Source organism: Artibeus jamaicensis, unplaced genomic scaffold (genome assembly GCF_021234435.1).
Source record: "Artibeus jamaicensis isolate MK-2021 breed Jamaican fruit bat unplaced genomic scaffold, CSHL_Jam_final contig_466, whole genome shotgun sequence".
Taxonomy (NCBI): Eukaryota; Metazoa; Chordata; class Mammalia; order Chiroptera; family Phyllostomidae; genus Artibeus; species Artibeus jamaicensis.
This window is the reverse complement of record NW_026521844.1, coordinates 12,232,297-12,250,334: the sequence shown is the minus strand read 5'-3', so window position 1 is coordinate 12,250,334 and position 18,038 is coordinate 12,232,297. Positions and strand designations below refer to the sequence as shown.

At 39.9% G+C, this 18,038-nt stretch overlaps 2 protein-coding genes across 3 annotated transcripts in view; one reads left to right on the top strand and one right to left on the bottom strand.

Annotated features, from left to right (window-relative positions):
* Positions 1–13,470: 13,470 nt before the first annotated feature.
* SERP1 (stress associated endoplasmic reticulum protein 1) lies at positions 13,471–15,762 on the bottom strand. Its single transcript, XM_037150419.2, has 3 exons — positions 15,283–15,762; positions 14,952–15,027; positions 13,471–13,755 (listed from the first exon to the last, which is right to left on the bottom strand). Exons 1-3 carry the CDS (start codon positions 15,364–15,366, stop codon positions 13,715–13,717), a joined length of 201 nt encoding a protein of 66 aa, XP_037006314.1. The 5' UTR covers positions 15,367–15,762; the 3' UTR covers positions 13,471–13,714.
* Positions 15,763–15,886: 124 nt separating this feature from the next.
* EIF2A (eukaryotic translation initiation factor 2A) overlaps positions 15,887–18,038 on the top strand; it is a 43,985-nt gene continuing 41,833 nt past the window's right edge. The window contains exon 1 of one of the 2 annotated variants that reach the window (XM_053667233.1): positions 15,887–16,074. In XM_053667233.1, the coding sequence (XP_053523208.1) occupies positions 16,047–16,074 (28 nt within the window). In that variant the 5' untranslated portion in view covers positions 15,887–16,046. The remainder of the gene's footprint in view (positions 16,075–18,038) is intronic. The other variant, XM_053667232.1, reaches the window with a different exon arrangement.

The window sequence follows — 18,038 nt, the reverse complement described above, 5'->3', positions numbered from 1 at the left end:
AAAAGTAAAAATAGGTGTAGAGGTAAGAATGAGAATGAATCTGAAATAAGGGAAATCATATTCCAGGGGAATGAACCACTAGGCCCAGCTAGCAAATGTTGGGAAATGGATAATTAAAAACAATGTGCTTTGATGATCAGTAGAAATTAGTGGCTGGCGGGATGGGGGTTGTTGGTGGGCTTGCAAGACTACAGGATAGAAGTGTTACATAATTTATTACATTGCAAAGGAGGCTGGACATCTGAGCATATATTGAGCTTCCAAAACAAGCTACAGTCAAAGACAGATTACATTAGTTCCCAAGGACGATGCCAAAATCCAGTTTGATGATGGAGATGATGATGGAGACATTGAGGATTTCTTTTTTTAAAATATATTTTATTAATTATGCCATTACAGTTGTCCTATTCCCCCCTTCATTCCCCTCCACCCTGTGCACCCCTCCCCCACCATTCCCCCTTTTAGTTTATGACCACGTGTCTCAAGTTCTTTAGATTCTATATTTCCCATACTATTCTTGCCCTGCCCCTATCTATTTTCTACCTACCATCTATGCTACTTATTCTCTGTATCTTCTCCCCCCTTCTCCTCCTCCCACTCCCCTGTTGCTAACCCTCCACGTGATCTTCATTTCTATGGTTCTGCTCCTGATCTAGAGGTCCTCTTAGTTTGCTTTTGTTTTAGGTGTGGTTCTTAATAACTGTGAGTTTGCTGTCCTTTCACTGTTCATCTTTTTTATCTTCTTTTTCTTAGGTAAGTCCCTTTAACATTTCATATAATAAGGGCTTGGATTTGATGAACTCCTTGAATTTGATCTTATCTGAGAAGCACTTTATCTGCCCTTCCATTCTAAATGAAAGCTTTGCTGGATAGATCAATCTTCGATGTAGGCCTTTGGATTTCATGACTTGGAATACTTCTTTCCAGCCCTTTCTTGCCTGTAAGGTCTCTTTTGAGAAATCCACTGACAGTCTGATGGGAACTCCTTTGCAGGTGACTGTCCCCTTATCTCTTGCTGCTTCTAGAATTCTCTCCTTCATTTTAATCTTGGCTAATGTAATGATAATGTGCTTTGGTGTGTTCCTTCTTGGGTCCAACTTCTTTGGGACTCTCTGAGCTTCCTGGATTTCCTGGAATTCTAGTTCCTTTGCCAGAATGGGGAAGTTCTCCTTTATTATTTGCTCAAATAAGTTTTCCACTCATGGCTATTGCTCTTCCTCTTCTGGCACCCCTATAATTCAGTTGTTGGAACGTTTAAAGATGTCCTGAAGGTTCCTAAGCCTCTCGTCATTTTTTTTAATTCCTGTTTCTACATTCTTTTCTGTTTGGTCATTTTTTTTCCTCTTTCTGGTCCACTCCTTTGATTTGAGTCCCAGTTTCCTTTCCATTACTATTGGTGTCCTGTGCATTTCCCTTCATTTCAATTAGTTTAGTCTTCATATGTTCCTCTAATTTGTGACTAAAATCAACCAGTTCTGTGAGCATCCTGATCACCAGTGTTTTGAACTGTGCATCTGAAAGTTTGTCTATTTCTTCATTGCTTAGATTTATTGGCTGTGGGGCTCTGAGTTGTTCTTGAGCCATGTTTTGATCTGTTTGTGCCTGTTATGTATGAGGAGCGGAGCCTTAGAGTTTCACCAGGGCGTGGCCACCTAGGTCGTTGTTTTGTGATGCTGTATGTGGGGGCGGCATCAGAGAGGGACAATGGCAGTCCCCTCTGCTGCTTCCCACCACTGGGGCCTGCACTGGGGCCTGTCTCACTGCTCTCTCCTTCACTGGTTTATCTGCACGCGAATGTGTGACCGCGATCAGCCCTCAGTGGGTCTGCCCACTTCTCCACACCTGGGATCCGCCTACGGCTGCTGGCGTGCCTGGGTCACGCGCCCAGGTGAGTCCGGTGGATCTTTCCTGCCCGACCCCGCTCTGCTGCTGGCTCTGCCCCTCTTACTGGTTTGGCTGACGGGTTCCTTATTGTCAGACTTCCATATAGTTCAATTTTCTGTGGTTTTGGCTGCGTTTTTGTTGCTAAAACTTTGTTGTTTTTAAACTTGGTTGTGTGAGGAGGCACAGTACTTCCACCTACGCCTCCATCTTGGCGGAAGTTCAGGATTTCTTAACTGAACTCAACATTTTACATTCTGACTTTTTCAGAGAATTGTTGCATGCTTTGGTTTATAGCCACAATATATAAGAAGACTAAAACGTAATTAGCATGAGTAAAGTTTGTTAAACAGATGGTTTCCGATGTTTGTTTTCAAGTATTATGTTTCTTTCAAAACTCACGATACTAACTTAAGTCAGATGTTAAATCTACTTTTTCTGTAATTTACTTTAAAAAACAAACAACCCCCCTCCAAAATCACAACATCTGCTGTTTAGAAACATAAAGAAAAAAAAAAGCATTAGTAGTTTTCTTGCTGTGACCACTTCATCTGCCTGCCGTATATGAGTGTTTTGAGTAAATTCTATCCCCTACATTTATCACGAGTTATGTGTAAATTCCTAGTTTTGACTGGTCTGTGCACTGATAAGTATTTATACTCCAGCTACTTTGATGTCCTCTTGAGATTTGGTAAAATTTAAGGGAGGCAGAAATCTGCATTTCATATCACAATCCATCACTCTTCTTTTAATATTGCAGTAGTTTGTGGGGTATTTTTTTAACAAATTTAGATCACATACATAGTTTTTATAATCTTCTGTTGCCACAATAAAAAAATCACCAAAAAGCCATTTACAAATGTAGTTTGACAGGCTGGGTTTGAGTGTAGTTGCAAAAATTGAACACTTGGTGGCGACAAATCATCATTAAAAAGATAAGGCTTTCGTTAACTTTAAACTTACTGTGAAAATTTTTTCAAAAAAATTTCCTTCAAATATTTTGCTAAATATGTAGTTTTAAAACTTTTTCTTTGGAAATAATTACAAATCTATAAAATGTTGCAAATATAAAAATAGTACGTGGGCAGCAGGCTTGGTGGAGGGGGGCAAAGGAGGGAAAAATGAGAAATCTGTAATAGAGTGAACAATAAAAAAAAACTTGGGACACTGTAATAGCATAAACAATAAAGTATTTAAAAGAAAAAAATAGTACCAAAAGAGTCATATACTTTCTTATCCTGATTTACCTATCATTAACATTTTATACCATTCACTTTTACCATTCTCTCTTTCTTTCTGTCTATAATTATTTTCCTGAACCATTTGCAGATAAGTTAACATATCATGAGTCTTTGTCCCTTAAATATTTTAGCATTTCCTGGTCACAGGGATATTAAAAAGAATATTTTTTGATAAGTATTTTTTAATATATTTTTATTGGGTTTTCATCCCGTGCCCATTACAATTGTTCTATCCCCCCCCTTATTCCCCTCCACCCTGAATACCACCTCCCCCCTCTTTAGTTCATGTCCATGTGTCACAAGTTCTTTAGCTTCTACATTTCTCATACTATTCTTGCCCTCCCCCTGTCTATTTTCCACCTAGCATCTATGCTACTTATTCTCTGTACCTTCTCCCCTTCTCCTCCTCACACTACCCTGTTGATAACCCTCCATATCATCTCTGTTTCTGTGGCTCCACTCCTGATCTAGCTTTCCACTTAGTTTGCTTTTGTTTTAGGTGTGGTTGTTAATAACTGTGAGTTTGCTGTCTTTTCACTGTTCATCTTTTTTACCTTCTTTTTTTTAGATAAGTCCCTTTAACTTATCTAAGTCCCTTAGATAAGTCCCACAAATAAGGGCTTGGTGATGATGAACTTCTTGAATTTGATCTTATCTGAGAAGCACTTTATCTGCCCTTCCATTCTAAATGAGAGCTTTGCTGGATAGATCAATCTTCGATGTAGGCCTTTGGATTTCATGACTTGGAATACTTCTTTCCAGCCCTTTCTTGCCTGTAAGGTCTCTTTTGAGAAATCCACTGACAGTCTGATGGGAACTCCTTTGTAGGTGACTGTCCCCTTAAATCTTGCTGCTTCTAGGATTCTCTCCTTCATTTTAGTCTTGGCTAATGTAATTATGATGTGCCTTGGTGTGTTCCTTCTTGGGTCCAACTTCTTTGGGACTCTCTGAGCTTCCTGGATTTCCTGGAAGTCTAGTTCCTTTGCCAGAATGGGGAAGTTCTCCTTTATTATTTGCTCAAATAAGTTTTCCACTCATGGCTATTGCTCTTCCTCTTCTGGCACCCCTATAATTTGGTTGTTGGAACGTTTAAAGATGTCCTGAAGGTTCCTAAGCCTCTCGTCATTTTTTGTAATTCTTGTTTCTACATTCTTTTCTGTTTGGTCATTTTTTCCTTCCTTCTGGTCCACTCCCTTGATTTGAGTCCCAGTTTCCTTTCCATTACTATTGGTGTCCTGTGCATTTCCCTTCATTTCAATTAGTTTAGTCTTCATATGTTCCTCTAATTTGTGACTAAAATCAACCAGTTCTGTGAGCATCCTGATCACCAGTGTTTTGAACTGTGCATCTGAAAGTTTGTCTATTTCTTCATTGCTTAGATTTATTGGCTGTGGGGCTCTGAGTTGTTCTTGAGCCATGTTTTGATCTGTTTGTGCCTGTTATGTATGAGGAGCGGAGCCTTAGAGTTTCACCAGGGCGGGGCCACACAGGTCGCTGTTTTGTGACGCTGTATGTGGGGGCAGGGTCAGAGAGGGAGCAATGGCGGTCCTCTCCGCTTGCCCAGTCTGCCTCACTGCTCACCCCCGCCTGTTTATCTGAGTGCAAATGTGCAAGTCCGCCACCCTGCGCCAGGTCCTGCTGGGTTTGTCTCAATGCTCTCACTGGTTCATCTGCGCACAAATGCGAGACTACAAACAGCCAGCCTCGCCGTGCCTTTCCTTGCCTAGGTCCTTCCGTGGCTACCCCGCACCTGGGATCCGTGCCCTCAGCTACGTGTGCACCGCCTGCCTGGGTCGGGGGGGATCTTTTTTGCCCGACCAGCTCCGCTGCTGGCTTTGCCCCTCTCACCAGTTTAGCTGAGCAGTTTCTTGTTTTCGGACTCTGTATTGTTCGATTTTCCTGTAGTTTGGTTGCATTTATTGTTGTTAAAACTTTGTTGTTTTTTGATTTGGTTGTGCGAGGAAGCAAAGTGTTTCTACCTACGCTTCCATCTTGGCCTATTATTTTCAATCATATACAGAACATTATAAAAAGTAATCACACTGGGATACTGACTGGGAATATGAAACAGAGCAAACTTAATGGAAAGGAATTTGATGCTACCTAACTGAATTTATCTTTTGACCCAGAAATACCACTTCTAAGAATTTATCCTGACAATAGACATGCAAAAATATGAAAAAATCTGACCATGTATTCCAGTTCAATTTGTAAATGCAAGAAGACTGCCTTCTTGCTATTTACAGCCTTATAGATCTTGGCACATCCTGATTATACAACTGTAAAAGGAAGTGAGGAATATCTATGTACTGATATGGACTTATGCCCAGATTATATTATTTTTATTTTCTTTTCCAGGTTATGTTTGGCATGAACAAAGAAAGTGAAGTACATGTACACAATGCTACCATTTACCTAACAAAGTGATGATATCTGTATATCTATATCTTTATATCTATCCATCTATGGAAGAATAAAACAAAAAAAATTAAAGGTTATCTCTAACCCAGCAATTCTACTCCTTGGCATATACCAAAGAGAAAACATTTACAGCCACACAGAAATTTGAACAAGAATGTTCATAGCAGCATTATTCATAATAGCCAAAAATGGAAATAACACAAATGTCCATCAACTGATATATAATTAAACAAATTGTCTTTTCTCCAGACAATAGAATGTTATTCATCCATAAAAAAGGAATGAAGTATTGATTCGTGCTACAAAATAAATGAACTTTGACTACATTATGATAAATGAAAGAAGTTAGTTACAAAAGGCCACTATTGAGAAGTCCAGAATAGACAAATCCAAAGAGAAAGAAAGTGGATTAATGGTTACCAGGGGCTAGAGGAAAGGGGAGCTAGAGAGCAGCCATTAACAGGTGTGGGGTTTCTTTTGAGGGAGCTGAAATCTTCTGAAATAAGATAGTATGATGATTGCACAACTTTGGAAACATATTTTTTAAAAACACTGAACTGTATAATTAAAAGGGTAAATGTTATCACATATTAATATTTCAGTAAAATGCTCTTAGCCCTGGGTGGCATAACTTAGTGGATTAAGCATGGGCCTGTGAACCTGAGGGTTGCTGGTTCGATTTCCAGTCAGGGCACATGCCTGGGTTGAGGGCCAGGTCCCCAGTAGGGAATACTTGAGAGGCAACAACACTTTAATGTTTCTCTCCCTCTCTTTCTCCTTCCCTTCCCCTCTCTCTAAAATAAAAATAAAAATAAAAATAAATAAACTCTTTAAAAAAATAAAATGCTTTTAACCTCATCCGTAGAAAGAGGCAACAGAGTAGAAAGGATAGGAATAAGAACTGGATTTCTCTGAATATACATTAACAGATTTGATTTTAGAATCATGTAAATATCTTATGTAGTTATAAAATCAAACTGAAAAATTAAATAGCAATGCCTAAGGATCTGTTTTCTGGCATGGCAATATGAGAAACCTCATGGTTCCACAATGAAATTGGTAAAATCACTTTAAAAAGTTCAGTTCATTATAAATGGTTTTTAGACCTGATAGCAAATGAAGACAATTCATTTGTTTTATTTGAGAAAACCTACTAAAACTCAGTGAGAACAGTGAGAGTCTACGACTTCTGATCATGGACAACCTGCTTCCTCCCCCATCCCAACTCAGAGTGATGGAAACTCCACCCCAGAGGGGTACAGCCAAAAACACAGGGTTCTATCTCCCATCCAATTCCTACTCATGGGACAGAGGCTCTGCCTTGGGTTTGGCACACTGAGAATACTGGGATCTGATTCCCTTCAACCCAATTCATTCATAAAGCAGAGGGTTCATGCCTAGACAAGCAAGCCAAGGAGACCAGTGCCTACAGAGCAGATATTAAAGAAATAGAGAATAGATAAACATAGAAAAATGAATAAATGCAAAAGCTGATTCTTTGAAATGCACAACAAAGTTGAAAAACCTTTAGCCAGATCAATCAAGAAAAAGAGAGAGAGAAGGCTCACATGTAAGAAGGGACATTTCTACTCACCTTACAGGTGAGTTAGAATTATAAAGGAATTATAAAGGAATATTATGAACAATATACCAATAAACTAGGGAACTTAGATAAAATGGTCAAATTCCTTAAAAGACACAAACTGGACAATCACAGTCCAATTCCCAGTCAGGGCACATGCTGGGGGTGCAGGCCGGTTCCCTGCAGGCCATTTCCCAGCAGGGGACACACGAAAGGCAACCATACATTGATGTTTCTCTCCCTCTCTCCTTCCCTTCCCCTCTAAAGATAAATAAATAAAATGTTTTAAAAAAAGACACAAACTAAATGAGTCAAGAAGAAACAGAAGATTTGAATAGACCTAAACAAGTAGAGAGACTGAATTTGTAATTGAAAAAACTATCCAGAGCTTATACCCAGAGGGCTTCACTGATGAATTCCTCCTCCATTTTTTAAAAGATTTTATTTATTTATTTTTAGAGAGATGGAAAGGGAAGGAGAAAGAGAGGGAGAGAAACATCAATGTGTGGTTGCCTCTCACGTGGTCCCCAGGTGGGACCTGGCCAGGAACCTAGGCATGTGCCCTGACTGGGAATTGAATTGGCGACCAATCCACTGAGCCACACTAGCTAGGGTGGAAGCTACTCTTTGTCTCATGTTTTCATACACCAAATGAAGTCCATATGGTGATCAAATATTCCTGATTAGGGAGGATTCATATCAGAATATGACACCCCTGGACATACACAGTCTTAAGGGAAAGGTCAGAAAAGTCTGACTATAAGTTACAATGAACATCAGCCTGGGACTTTTGGATCTATAAACCCTATTTGGAATAAAATATACAGCTTCCTGTCTAAAACACTTCTCAAAGCTGAATTTGCATATGATTCACCTGGGGATCCTACGAAGATGAAAATTCTGATTCAGTGGCCTTGTGTGGAACCTGAGATTTTACATCCTGACAGACTTTCGGGTGCTTGTTGGTCCTCTGGCCACACTCTGAGTAACAGATCACTCCTTTTAGACCCTTGCACAGGCTGGATGGTAAACTCCACTGCTCTGCTTCCTGATCTGCTCTACTTGTGCTTACTTGGCAGTAAAGATGGACTCTTTACATAATGTTCAGCCAAAAAAAAAGAAAGGGATCTCACCTTGAAAAATATTCTGATGCTGTTCTCAGTCAACCAAAATTGAGTTCAAGCGTTGGGGATGGTTTTCATTCTCCATGGCACCTTCCTTCTTCATGTAGTCTATCTGTAATTAACAGGTGGGTTGTACAGGAATAACCGAGGCTAGAGGTAGGCAGAAACATGCTTGGGTACTCTCCGTCTTTATTTATCTTTGTGATTTGAGTTTTGTCAGAAATACTAACCTATCTCAATCCCAGATGCATTTCAGCCTTGGAATCTGGTCCAAGGGCACTCCTGAGTGCCAGGAACAAGAACTGTTCCGGCACTAACTGTTCTTTCCATTCTCTGCATGTCTGTGTAGATGACATTTTCCCAGAGAGGACCTGGCAATCTTCTTTGCACAGTGTTTGAAAGCCAGTTTGATAATCAGGCCACATCCCAAATGTCAGTTAATGAGGTGTGAATTTACTGTAGAAAATTCATTTCTTAAGGGAGAGCACACTAACCCTTCCAGAGACCAGATCTGCTATCTGGAGTACAAAGCCATTCTGGTTCCACAGTCTGGTGTGGAGAAGGGTACGCCATGGGGCATCCTTGCCCTTCCTGCACCCTAGAATAAGACTGAGGACAGAGGCCAGCTGACAGCCCACAAGCACCTGTTCTAAACAACAAGTGTGTTTGTTTGACTCTTTCCTTATAACCGGACAGACTGGTGTGGTGAGGTGTCAGCTTTCTTTGTAAAACACTTTTTCGTTTTCTCAATGACACTTATTATGAACAGTCCTCAAACATGACTGAAGGACAAATACCACTGTTGATATATGTGCAAATATCAAACCTATCCTGGGAGTTTTTTTCAAGGGCAGACTGACTTCTGGTGCTGAGCCTGCCCATTAAGCAGAGGTTGCCAGGATTGGAAGAAGTTGGGATAATTGTTGTATCAGGACTAGGTTTTACAGAACACGTTCTTAAAGATTATTCTGATATAATAGGACATTCATCATTCTCCTTCACTTTATTACTCAACCAAAATGCTGAGCTTCCCCTACATGTATATAGTTTCATACTAGCCTTGCAGGGGGACAGAGCAGTGGTGAGAGTAGATTTTTAAAAAGAGTGAAATAGATATGGCATTAGTTCTTAAGGATTCCATACTCAGGCTAAGAAACTAAAAAATAAAGCTAATAGACATGGCAATATAATAAATGGTAACTGGTCCAGAGTCATAGTTTCCCAAAGAGGATGTTTCTGATTCCCACAAGGAGAAACTTCACAGACGAGGTGAAATTTAAGCTAGACTTGGCAGTATATGCAGTACTGTAATGCAGGGGAAATGAACGAAAACAGTTAAAGAAAGCTCAAGGTAACTGAAAAGTGAAAGTAGACTCATTAGGCTGGAACAGGTCTATGTGGTGACGCTGTGGGGAACACGGCTGAAAATGTAGGTTGTTGCCATGTTGTAAAGTGTCCCGAAAATCAAAGCTAAAGGGTTATTTCAATCCCTTAGCAGTGGGAACCCACTGAAGTTCCCTAAATCTTCAGATTTTACCCTAATGGAACACTCATGGGGTTTCCTGAGATTACTATATAATCTCCTAAAGTAAAAGGAGACATTCCTACAGAATAACTCCATGGCACTCAAAATACTAAGGAGCCAGTTTGGTCATCACAAAACCAGTTTTCTTGCTCTGCTACAGTTTCATGGGTAATGGGAAAGATAACTTCTCTAGACCATCATTTCTTCAATTATAAAATAGAGGGGTTAATCAAAATAACTTCTAAAGTTCCTTCTAGCTCTGAAATAAATTATTCTGTCTCCTGTTTGATTTTCTCTGTAACAATGAGGAAAGAAAAAACCATTATAATCCAATTGATGACATTGAAATCAATTTTAATTACTTAAATTTGCAGATTTATTCTAAATCTATCTGCAATGTAAAGGAGAAAGTCGAACATAGGAAAAGTCATACATGATTTACTCACTGAACCTTTGTTATGAAAAATGTCTGAGGAAGGCATGAAGGCACTTTTGACAACTAAATTATCAAATAAAAATTATTTTTCAACATCACAACTGAAAATTTTAAAGCAGAGTTTTTAAAAAGTATAGTCTTGTTACAGTGCATAACACTAGTGATTTGATCTTTGTATTTTTGTGCTGTACTGGAAATGCCAACAGTAAATTTTCAAGACACTGCATCCATAAAGGAATGTTTTGTTTTTTTTTAACTTTCTTCAAAGAGCTCATGAAAACAGAAGTGTTCTGTGTAGATGTTTTGCAAACACTAAGTTTCTACGGGGTACACTGAGTCAAGAAAACCTGCTTCCAGTTTCTGTTCTACCTCAACTAGCTCTTAAGGGAGACACCATTTATCTGGTTTTCTCCATTGAAATACTTATCACAATTCTGGTCATTGTCTTTTCCCTAACTACTGGACTGAAAGAGACTTGAGTGCTGTGACTCTATCCACAGTTCTGTCTCTATATCCAGCACCTAAATTACTCACTAGTCATTAAATTGTTTTATTTGTCAAGTGAAGCAGTTGGACAAAATTTCCCATGTTCTTTCCATCTTTGATGCTAATATATAAGAATTACTTTGAATTATTGAAATGCAGACAGTTGAACTTTTCCCTTCATCTTAATTTATAGCCTTTTATTACATACTAGTACTTCTGAATTAGGACTTTCTTGTCTGAATTCAACTTGGATAAAGCAAGGTAAGCGACTAGACTCGGACTACGCTTGGACAAGGAAGGATTCTCTGAGGAGTGATGCAGATTGTGCTGTTGAACCCAGCTCTGACCTTCTGAAGTTGTGGTGTGTCCAGAAGTGGGGGAAAAAAAGTAGGTAGAGCCAAATCAAACTTCAGAACAATTTCTAAATATTGGATTTGATATCTTAATTTTACAGATGCTACAGCACAATAAAATTTTGTTGAACCTCCTGAGAATGTAATCCAGTGCCACGTGGTAGTCCTTTGTACCAACAAAACTCCAGTAGCCTCAGGGAGAAGAGCCATGGCTCTGCAGTTGAGTGTACACATCTCTTTAATACGTCAAAGCCCATTACAATGCATCCGGTTGCAATGAAAAGCTTTTACTTGTTGTGAAGCCCACTCAATTACTCTGATCAACATTATATACAACCCAACAGATAAATGAAATCCCTGACAACTCTTTGAAATGTAGCTAAATTACAAACAATAATTGGATAATGTAGACAAATGCAATAAAACATTTATTCTCATACTGTGCTTGATATAGATGACATAAAATTCAACTGGGGAAGGGAGATCAAAAGAACTGTGCTTCTTCCTTGAACTGAACTCAGATAAAAATGAGATGAGGATAAATCCTAGGTGGGGAAGTATTTAATTCATTGTGTTTTTACATATTTTTCTTGCTACCCATTCCCATTTATAAACCTTAAATCTGTGCATCTGGGTCCTGTTTATTTTATCTCAAGTACAACATAATACTATTAACTATAAAAAGTATACTCAGATAAGAAGTCTGTAAAATCATTTTCTTTTAGAAGGCATCAAATATTCAGGGAACTTTATTTTTAAGAAATAAATCAAGTAAGACATAGTTTTCATTGATCCAAACATGCATAATCCATCCTTAATATAAAATGCACTCAATTGAAAAATTACACATGAAATACAAAGGGAATGCAACTTTACATATGTAAAATGATTGCTAGCTACAGCAATTTAACAATCAAATTAATAAAAACATTGTACATTTAAAAAAAAACCCAACACCTTAAAGTCAATTATAGTACACCAAGGGAAATTCTATGGAATGGTTTGACTCAAAGCAAAGAATAAGGCACCTGCTATGAATTTAGAATAACTTTCATTTTAAAAGTTCCATAAAATAGAATTAGTTAACCAAGACACTTGTTTCAAAGAGGGAAACAAGTATAGGGGTTGATTTCCTGGGTGAGAAAGGCAAGTAACAAACAATGAAGATAAAAACCTGCTGGCCCCAGGTCAGCTGATTCCTTTCCTATTCTAAGGTAGGCCAATTCCTGACAGTCCTTAACCATCCCCCTTCCTCTCTCCCCCAAACTTTGGGGCATCAGAAGCTCTCTGAGGTTTACACTGTGTATGGACTATGTAGCAGATTTCCCTTCTGTTCCTCTTAAAACAGCTTATTTTAAAAAGAAATATCCTGAGGCAATTAAAGCAAATAAGCAGCTTTCTTTCCAATTCATTAATACATAGACACCTCCCAGGCTTTTTAAATTAAGTTATGGCTAAGTATTTAAATAGCCAATACTTGTAGTTTCCATCGGAACCAGAACGTGCCAAATCTGCCTTCTCACTCACCCTTACCACCAATAAAGAATGTGATCACAACCTATAAAATCATACAAAAGGAAGACCAAAGATCCTTATCAGTAAATCCATTTAATTCCAGATAACACTTCAGTCTGATGTACCTAGAACCCTAATGGAATTTTAATCATAAATCTAGAAAAACATTTCCAACTAAGTATAACTTTTTAGTTGATGTGCCTTTTTGATGTTAAAAGTACTTTTAACATGCTGTCTATGGCACACTGGACTCAACAGTACATCCTGTGGAGGCATCCATTTTTAGTAGTATTTTTCCCTAAAACGTTTATCTAGCATAGTAGACCCCTTTGATACATTAAAGTAATTCTAGTGAAATCAATGGTGACATAAACAAACCTTCCCTGACTTTACTCCACCATGGTATCTTTTAGTGAAACTGAAATGACTAAGTTAAAAAATGCTTAACCAAGTTTTCTTATGGCAGCTTAGATTAGTATATTCACTCATGCAAAATCCAAGGTAGTGTGACACAAATAATATTGTTAAAATAAACCATGGCTATAAGCATCTCCCTTTACATTAGGCATTTAGAAGCTTTTAAAATATCCTAGGTGCTGAAGATTGTAGGATTTTTAGGCTAACTGTATGGTTGTTCCGTTTATAAGCAAGCACCTTATTACAGGACAGTTACATGACCCTATTGGGAGTGTGCTTTCAATTCAAGGTATTGTAATAAAGTGCCTACCTATATAAAACCATAAGATTCCAAATTTTAAATTAAGCTAATTTCATTTACACGTTAGCATTAAAAAAAAAATAGACCCCATCTACATAGACTTAATCTAATTATTGATGCTATACACCGTTTTAATAACCACATTAAAAAACTTACTCTTAAATGACTGAATAAGTAGGGTCCACTACTATAGCTTAACAATCAAATTTTATTGCTTTATTCATGTGGTGCTTTTGCAAGGCACTGTGGTATGGACCAGAAAACTTGGAATGACTCATGAAGAAACCTTGGAATGACACATGAATGATGATATGAAAAGTCATTCTGAGGCAGGATGATTTACTGAATTGTTTTTAACCGGGGTATCAAACACTGGGAATGAGTTCAAGTTAAAATTCACAGGAGAATGGAAACATCTTAAGGTCAGTCACTTCACATGCCCATCCTGATACTTTGAATAATCTGGAAAATTGCTGTAAAGAGAAAGAACAAATATTAAAACATGCTTTGAATAAAATAAGTCTCGCAAGTGGCAGATATTTATTAAGACACTTTGAGCCCAACTACCCTTAAACAATTACTTGAAAAGACTATGTAACTTCATTGCATTAAGAAATGAAGACAGGCCTACCTTAATAAAACAATTAAAGGTCCATAAGCTATTTTTTTAAAATCTCAGCTTCTGAGTTTTATATTAAATGTCCAAGAGAATTTGAAAATAAGCAATCACTTCCAAAAGAACTTAAAGTACCAAAACAAACAGGTTTTTCAAGCACAGAATTACTTTGGTTTATTCCTAAATATTGTGTCCTCTAAAGGCCTGGCCTATAATACATCTATGTTTCCTTATTCTCATAAAGCTGAAATTCAGTAATCTTTAGGTTATATAAATAGGTTGGCTCTTGGCCATTTACCAGGAAAACTTCCAGTTGGTAAGTTTAGGAAATTGGCAAAGTGAAAAAAAGAAACCTCAAATAACTTTATAACTCCAGAATGTGAAAAACGGAAATATGTACCTCAGTATGAACAGCTTTTAAATTACGAGAGGAAAAACATTCTGTAATCTATTTGCAGGGGCAAGAATCTATTACTCTAACAGCAGGCTGCCCTGATAATGAATTTCTCCTACAATATGTCAAACGTTTCTTTTATTAATCTAAAACCATTTGTCACATATTAAATTGCCACGTTTCTCTATAGTGAATCAATTCTTTGCACTAGCTTTATCCTGTAAAATACACCCAGATTTGACATAAAGATGTCAGATTCTGAGACATGTTAAATTAATTTCGAACATCCATATGTACATAATGTTCAAAAGTTTCTGTTTTGCAAAGGTACTGATAGTAGGATTGCAAAGCCTTGTATTTTCCTTCTGGAAGACGTTTTCCTTTATTTTGGTGTAAACTTCCAATTTGATCATTACTAAGAACCTGACCTCCTTTTCTGATATCCTGTGAGCACAAATCAAGCTGAAAGAAGTTTCTGGAGCACCACCCTCTGTGCATATGTGGGACACGTAAATTGGTTCAAATGAAATAGAATTATGTGGAGCTCCCGGCAGGTGGGTTGAGAACTACGCGGTTAAGATTCACCACTGATGGGTCACCACGTCATCCCAAACCCGTCCTCCAACATCCAGCCCAATGGTAGCCCCCCAAACACTTACCAGAACCACAAACAACAAAAATGAAGAGAGCCAATAACCAAGGTCCTACAGATGCCTTCTCTTCGGGAGCATTTCTCTGCAAAAAGGAAGACCCACCGTTTCAAATGCCACTCCGACCCAGGGCTCCCACAGCCTGCACTCCACGCCAAGTCTCCCCTCGGTTCCCAAGCCGCCCAGCTACGGCACCCACCGCCCCAAGCCCCTCAACTTGTGAGTCCAGATCGCGGCCTCGGTCCCCCAGAGTCGGCCGGGTCTGGGAAGAACTCGATGCGGCCCTAGGCTCGGGCCTCAGCTCTGGCTGCAGATCCGAGGCGCGCCGCTCTTCCCTTACCGAAGTCTTGGCGACGTTGCCGCGCTGGGTGATGTTCTTGCTGTGCTTCTCGTTAGCCATACGGATCCTCTGCTTGGCGACCATCTTCGCGGCGCCACCACCTGCCCAAGCCACCCCTCAGATTCTCTCGCTTCCCCTGGGGCCGCTGCGACGCTCCGCTCCCGGTGCCCGCGCCGCCGCCCGAACGAGGAGGTTCTCAGGTGGGGCGCTAGCTCCGGACACTGGGCCTGAGCGCGGGGGCTGAGCGCTAGCGGGGCGTGGGCCGCCAACTGAGGAACTCCGGGCGGACCAGCTCAGAGTGGAGGGCGCGCGGGAGGACAGCAGGCCGCCGGGATAGGCTCGCCCTGCTGACGCCGGGAGCGTGGACTGAAAGAGGAAGGAAAAGCAACAAGAGGACCGCTCAGTCCGTGGGCTTGAACTACTTCAGGTTCGGCTGCCAACGTCAGCACTGGGCGAACTCCGCCCCACGGAAGTGCAGGCTCCGCCTGCTGAAGCACGTAGTGAGGCAGGGCTAAGGCAGGCTGAAGGGCCTTAGCCCAACCCTAACCCAACCCTCCCAAATTCTGTTATGTGGCCCCAGAGCTGCGCTTGCGCGTTGGGAATCCTTTGCTGTTGCGGGCTCCAAACGGAAGTTAATTGGCCCCGAGGTTGGTGACCCCGGAAATACCAAGTTGCCGTCTCCACGCCGGAGTAGACGTGTAGGGGCCGGGTTTGGCCCTCGTGAACTGTGACCGTAGCTTCTGAGTTTCTCTTTCCGGGACGAAATGGCGCCGTCCACGCCGCTACTAACAGGTGAGTTCCGAACAACCCAGAGAATGCCTTTTCAAAGCAGTTTCTCTTTGTTTCTGTTCTTGCGGACTACCCGAGAAGTCTTGGAGGCTGATTGGCCTTTTTTTTTTTTTTTTGTGGATTGCGGAGGAGCCGGAGGGCCTTTTGGGTTTCTTGCTGTAGCATGGTAATCGGAAGTGAGGTCCCCTGCCTCTGGGCTAGGCATACCCCTCCCTTGTGCTCTTTCAACCTTCTTCGCTGCCGCTTCAAGTTCTACAGGAATAGAGGAAGGGAGATAACACAAAGTGCTAGTCGAGTTTGTTACCATGGGTTTCCAGGAACCTTTATTTGTTGGCAATGTGAAATCATTTAACTCTGTAAGAAGAAAAATATAAACATATGACTTATAAAAGTGACCAATCATTAAGAATGAATTTAAGTAATACCAAGTTTTGTACTCCTTGCTTTAATGAAATCTGTAGGAGTGACATGAAAGAATGGAGCTGTGGCAGTGTACGTTTCAAGGGATGAAACTGTGGTCTGGGGTGGTAGTATTGAGCATTATAGAGATAATCCTAAAATGTTTGATGTTGAAATAGTGCGTTTTAGAATTAGAGTACTAGAGGATTCCTGAGATTTTTGAAGCAAAGGCAGTGTTTATAATGTTTGAGATAATAAACTTAGTCTTGGACAGAGTCAGGGAAGACTCTGGACTAGGGTAATAGCTGGGAGTGTCATGTGAATATCAAGGAGGTGGGAGTTGGAAGGGAACAGAAGGCTTTGAGAGACAGGTTGTTTAATTTGTGGAAAAGGATGATTTCTCCCTGAGACTTGTAAGGAAACTTTTTAGCTTTTTCACTTTTTTGCCATTCTACATTTTAATATCTTTGTTATTACTCTTATGCCACTGACATTCAGTCTCTCCACCACAGTTCATTCATCAAACATTTATCAAATATTGACTATTTGTTAGATAATATACCAGGCATATGTTTAAAGGCGTAAATATATAATTGAATGAAGTTTTTTTTAGCTTTATAAAGGTAGCTTGTATGCTCTTCACAATGTGGCAATACTAAATGCTTATGTGAACTGTAATATAAAAAATTAGTACATTTAAAAAATCTGATAAATTTTCTTTCCTTTCAAAACCTGAGCAGTGGCTCCTCACTGCTTACAAGGTAAATTTCATCCTGTTGAGCATAGTATGTGAATCCTTTACAGTCCTGTAAACGCAGGTCCTGCTGCCTACCACTACGAAAGCCAGTATTTGAGAGGCAGGTGCTGATGTAAATGAAAGTCCTTTATTTTCAGGTGCCAGCGACCTGGAAAACGGGGACTCGTCACAAAGCCCATCTTCTCCTCTCAGTGGAGGCAGAAGTTTTTGTAATGAGGGAGAGGGGAACAGAACAAAGAGATCAAACAAAGGAATTGAACAGTTCTCTACATGCAGACACACACAGTCCATTCTGATAAGGCCAGTAATGGTCTGGTGGGCAGCATCCTGGTTCAGTTATCCTGCATTCATGTTATCCTGGTTCCACTTTAGAAGGTCAGCAAATCTTCTGGAGCTGGGATGCCTGAATTTCAGAATCTGTATCTTTTGAAGTTATTTCCTAGGATTCTTTATTTTTGTAAATATATTTGATTGATTATGCCATTACAGTTGTCCCATTTCCCCCCTTTTATTCTCCTCTACCCTGCACACCCCTCCCCCACCTTTCCCCCCTTTTAGTTTATGACCACGTGTCTCAAGTTCTTTAGATTCTGTATTTCCCCTACTATTCTTGCCCCCCCCACCATCTATGCTACCTATTCTCTGTACCTTCTCCCTCCTTCTCCTCCTCCCACTACCCTGTTGCTAACCCTCCATGTGATCTCCACTTCTATGGTTCCGCTCCTGATCTAGCTGTCTACTTAGTTTGCTTTTGTTTTAGGTGTGGTTGTTAATAACTGTGAGTTTGCTGTCCTTTCACTGTTCATCTTTT

Excerpts from the sequence above, each read along its gene's own strand:
- SERP1 (XM_037150419.2), bottom strand. The coding sequence starts at position 15,366 with ATGGTCGCCAAGCAGAGGATCCGTATGGCTAACGAGAAGCACAGCAAG. Across the intron at positions 15,028-15,282 it reads GCAACGTCGCCAAGACTTCG|AGAAATGCTCCCGAAGAGAA; the intron begins GTAAGGGAAGAG and ends TCCTTTTTGCAG. Across the intron at positions 13,756-14,951 it reads TTTTGTTGTTTGTGGTTCTG|CAATTTTCCAGATTATTCAA; the intron begins GTAAGTGTTTGG and ends TTCTCTTTACAG.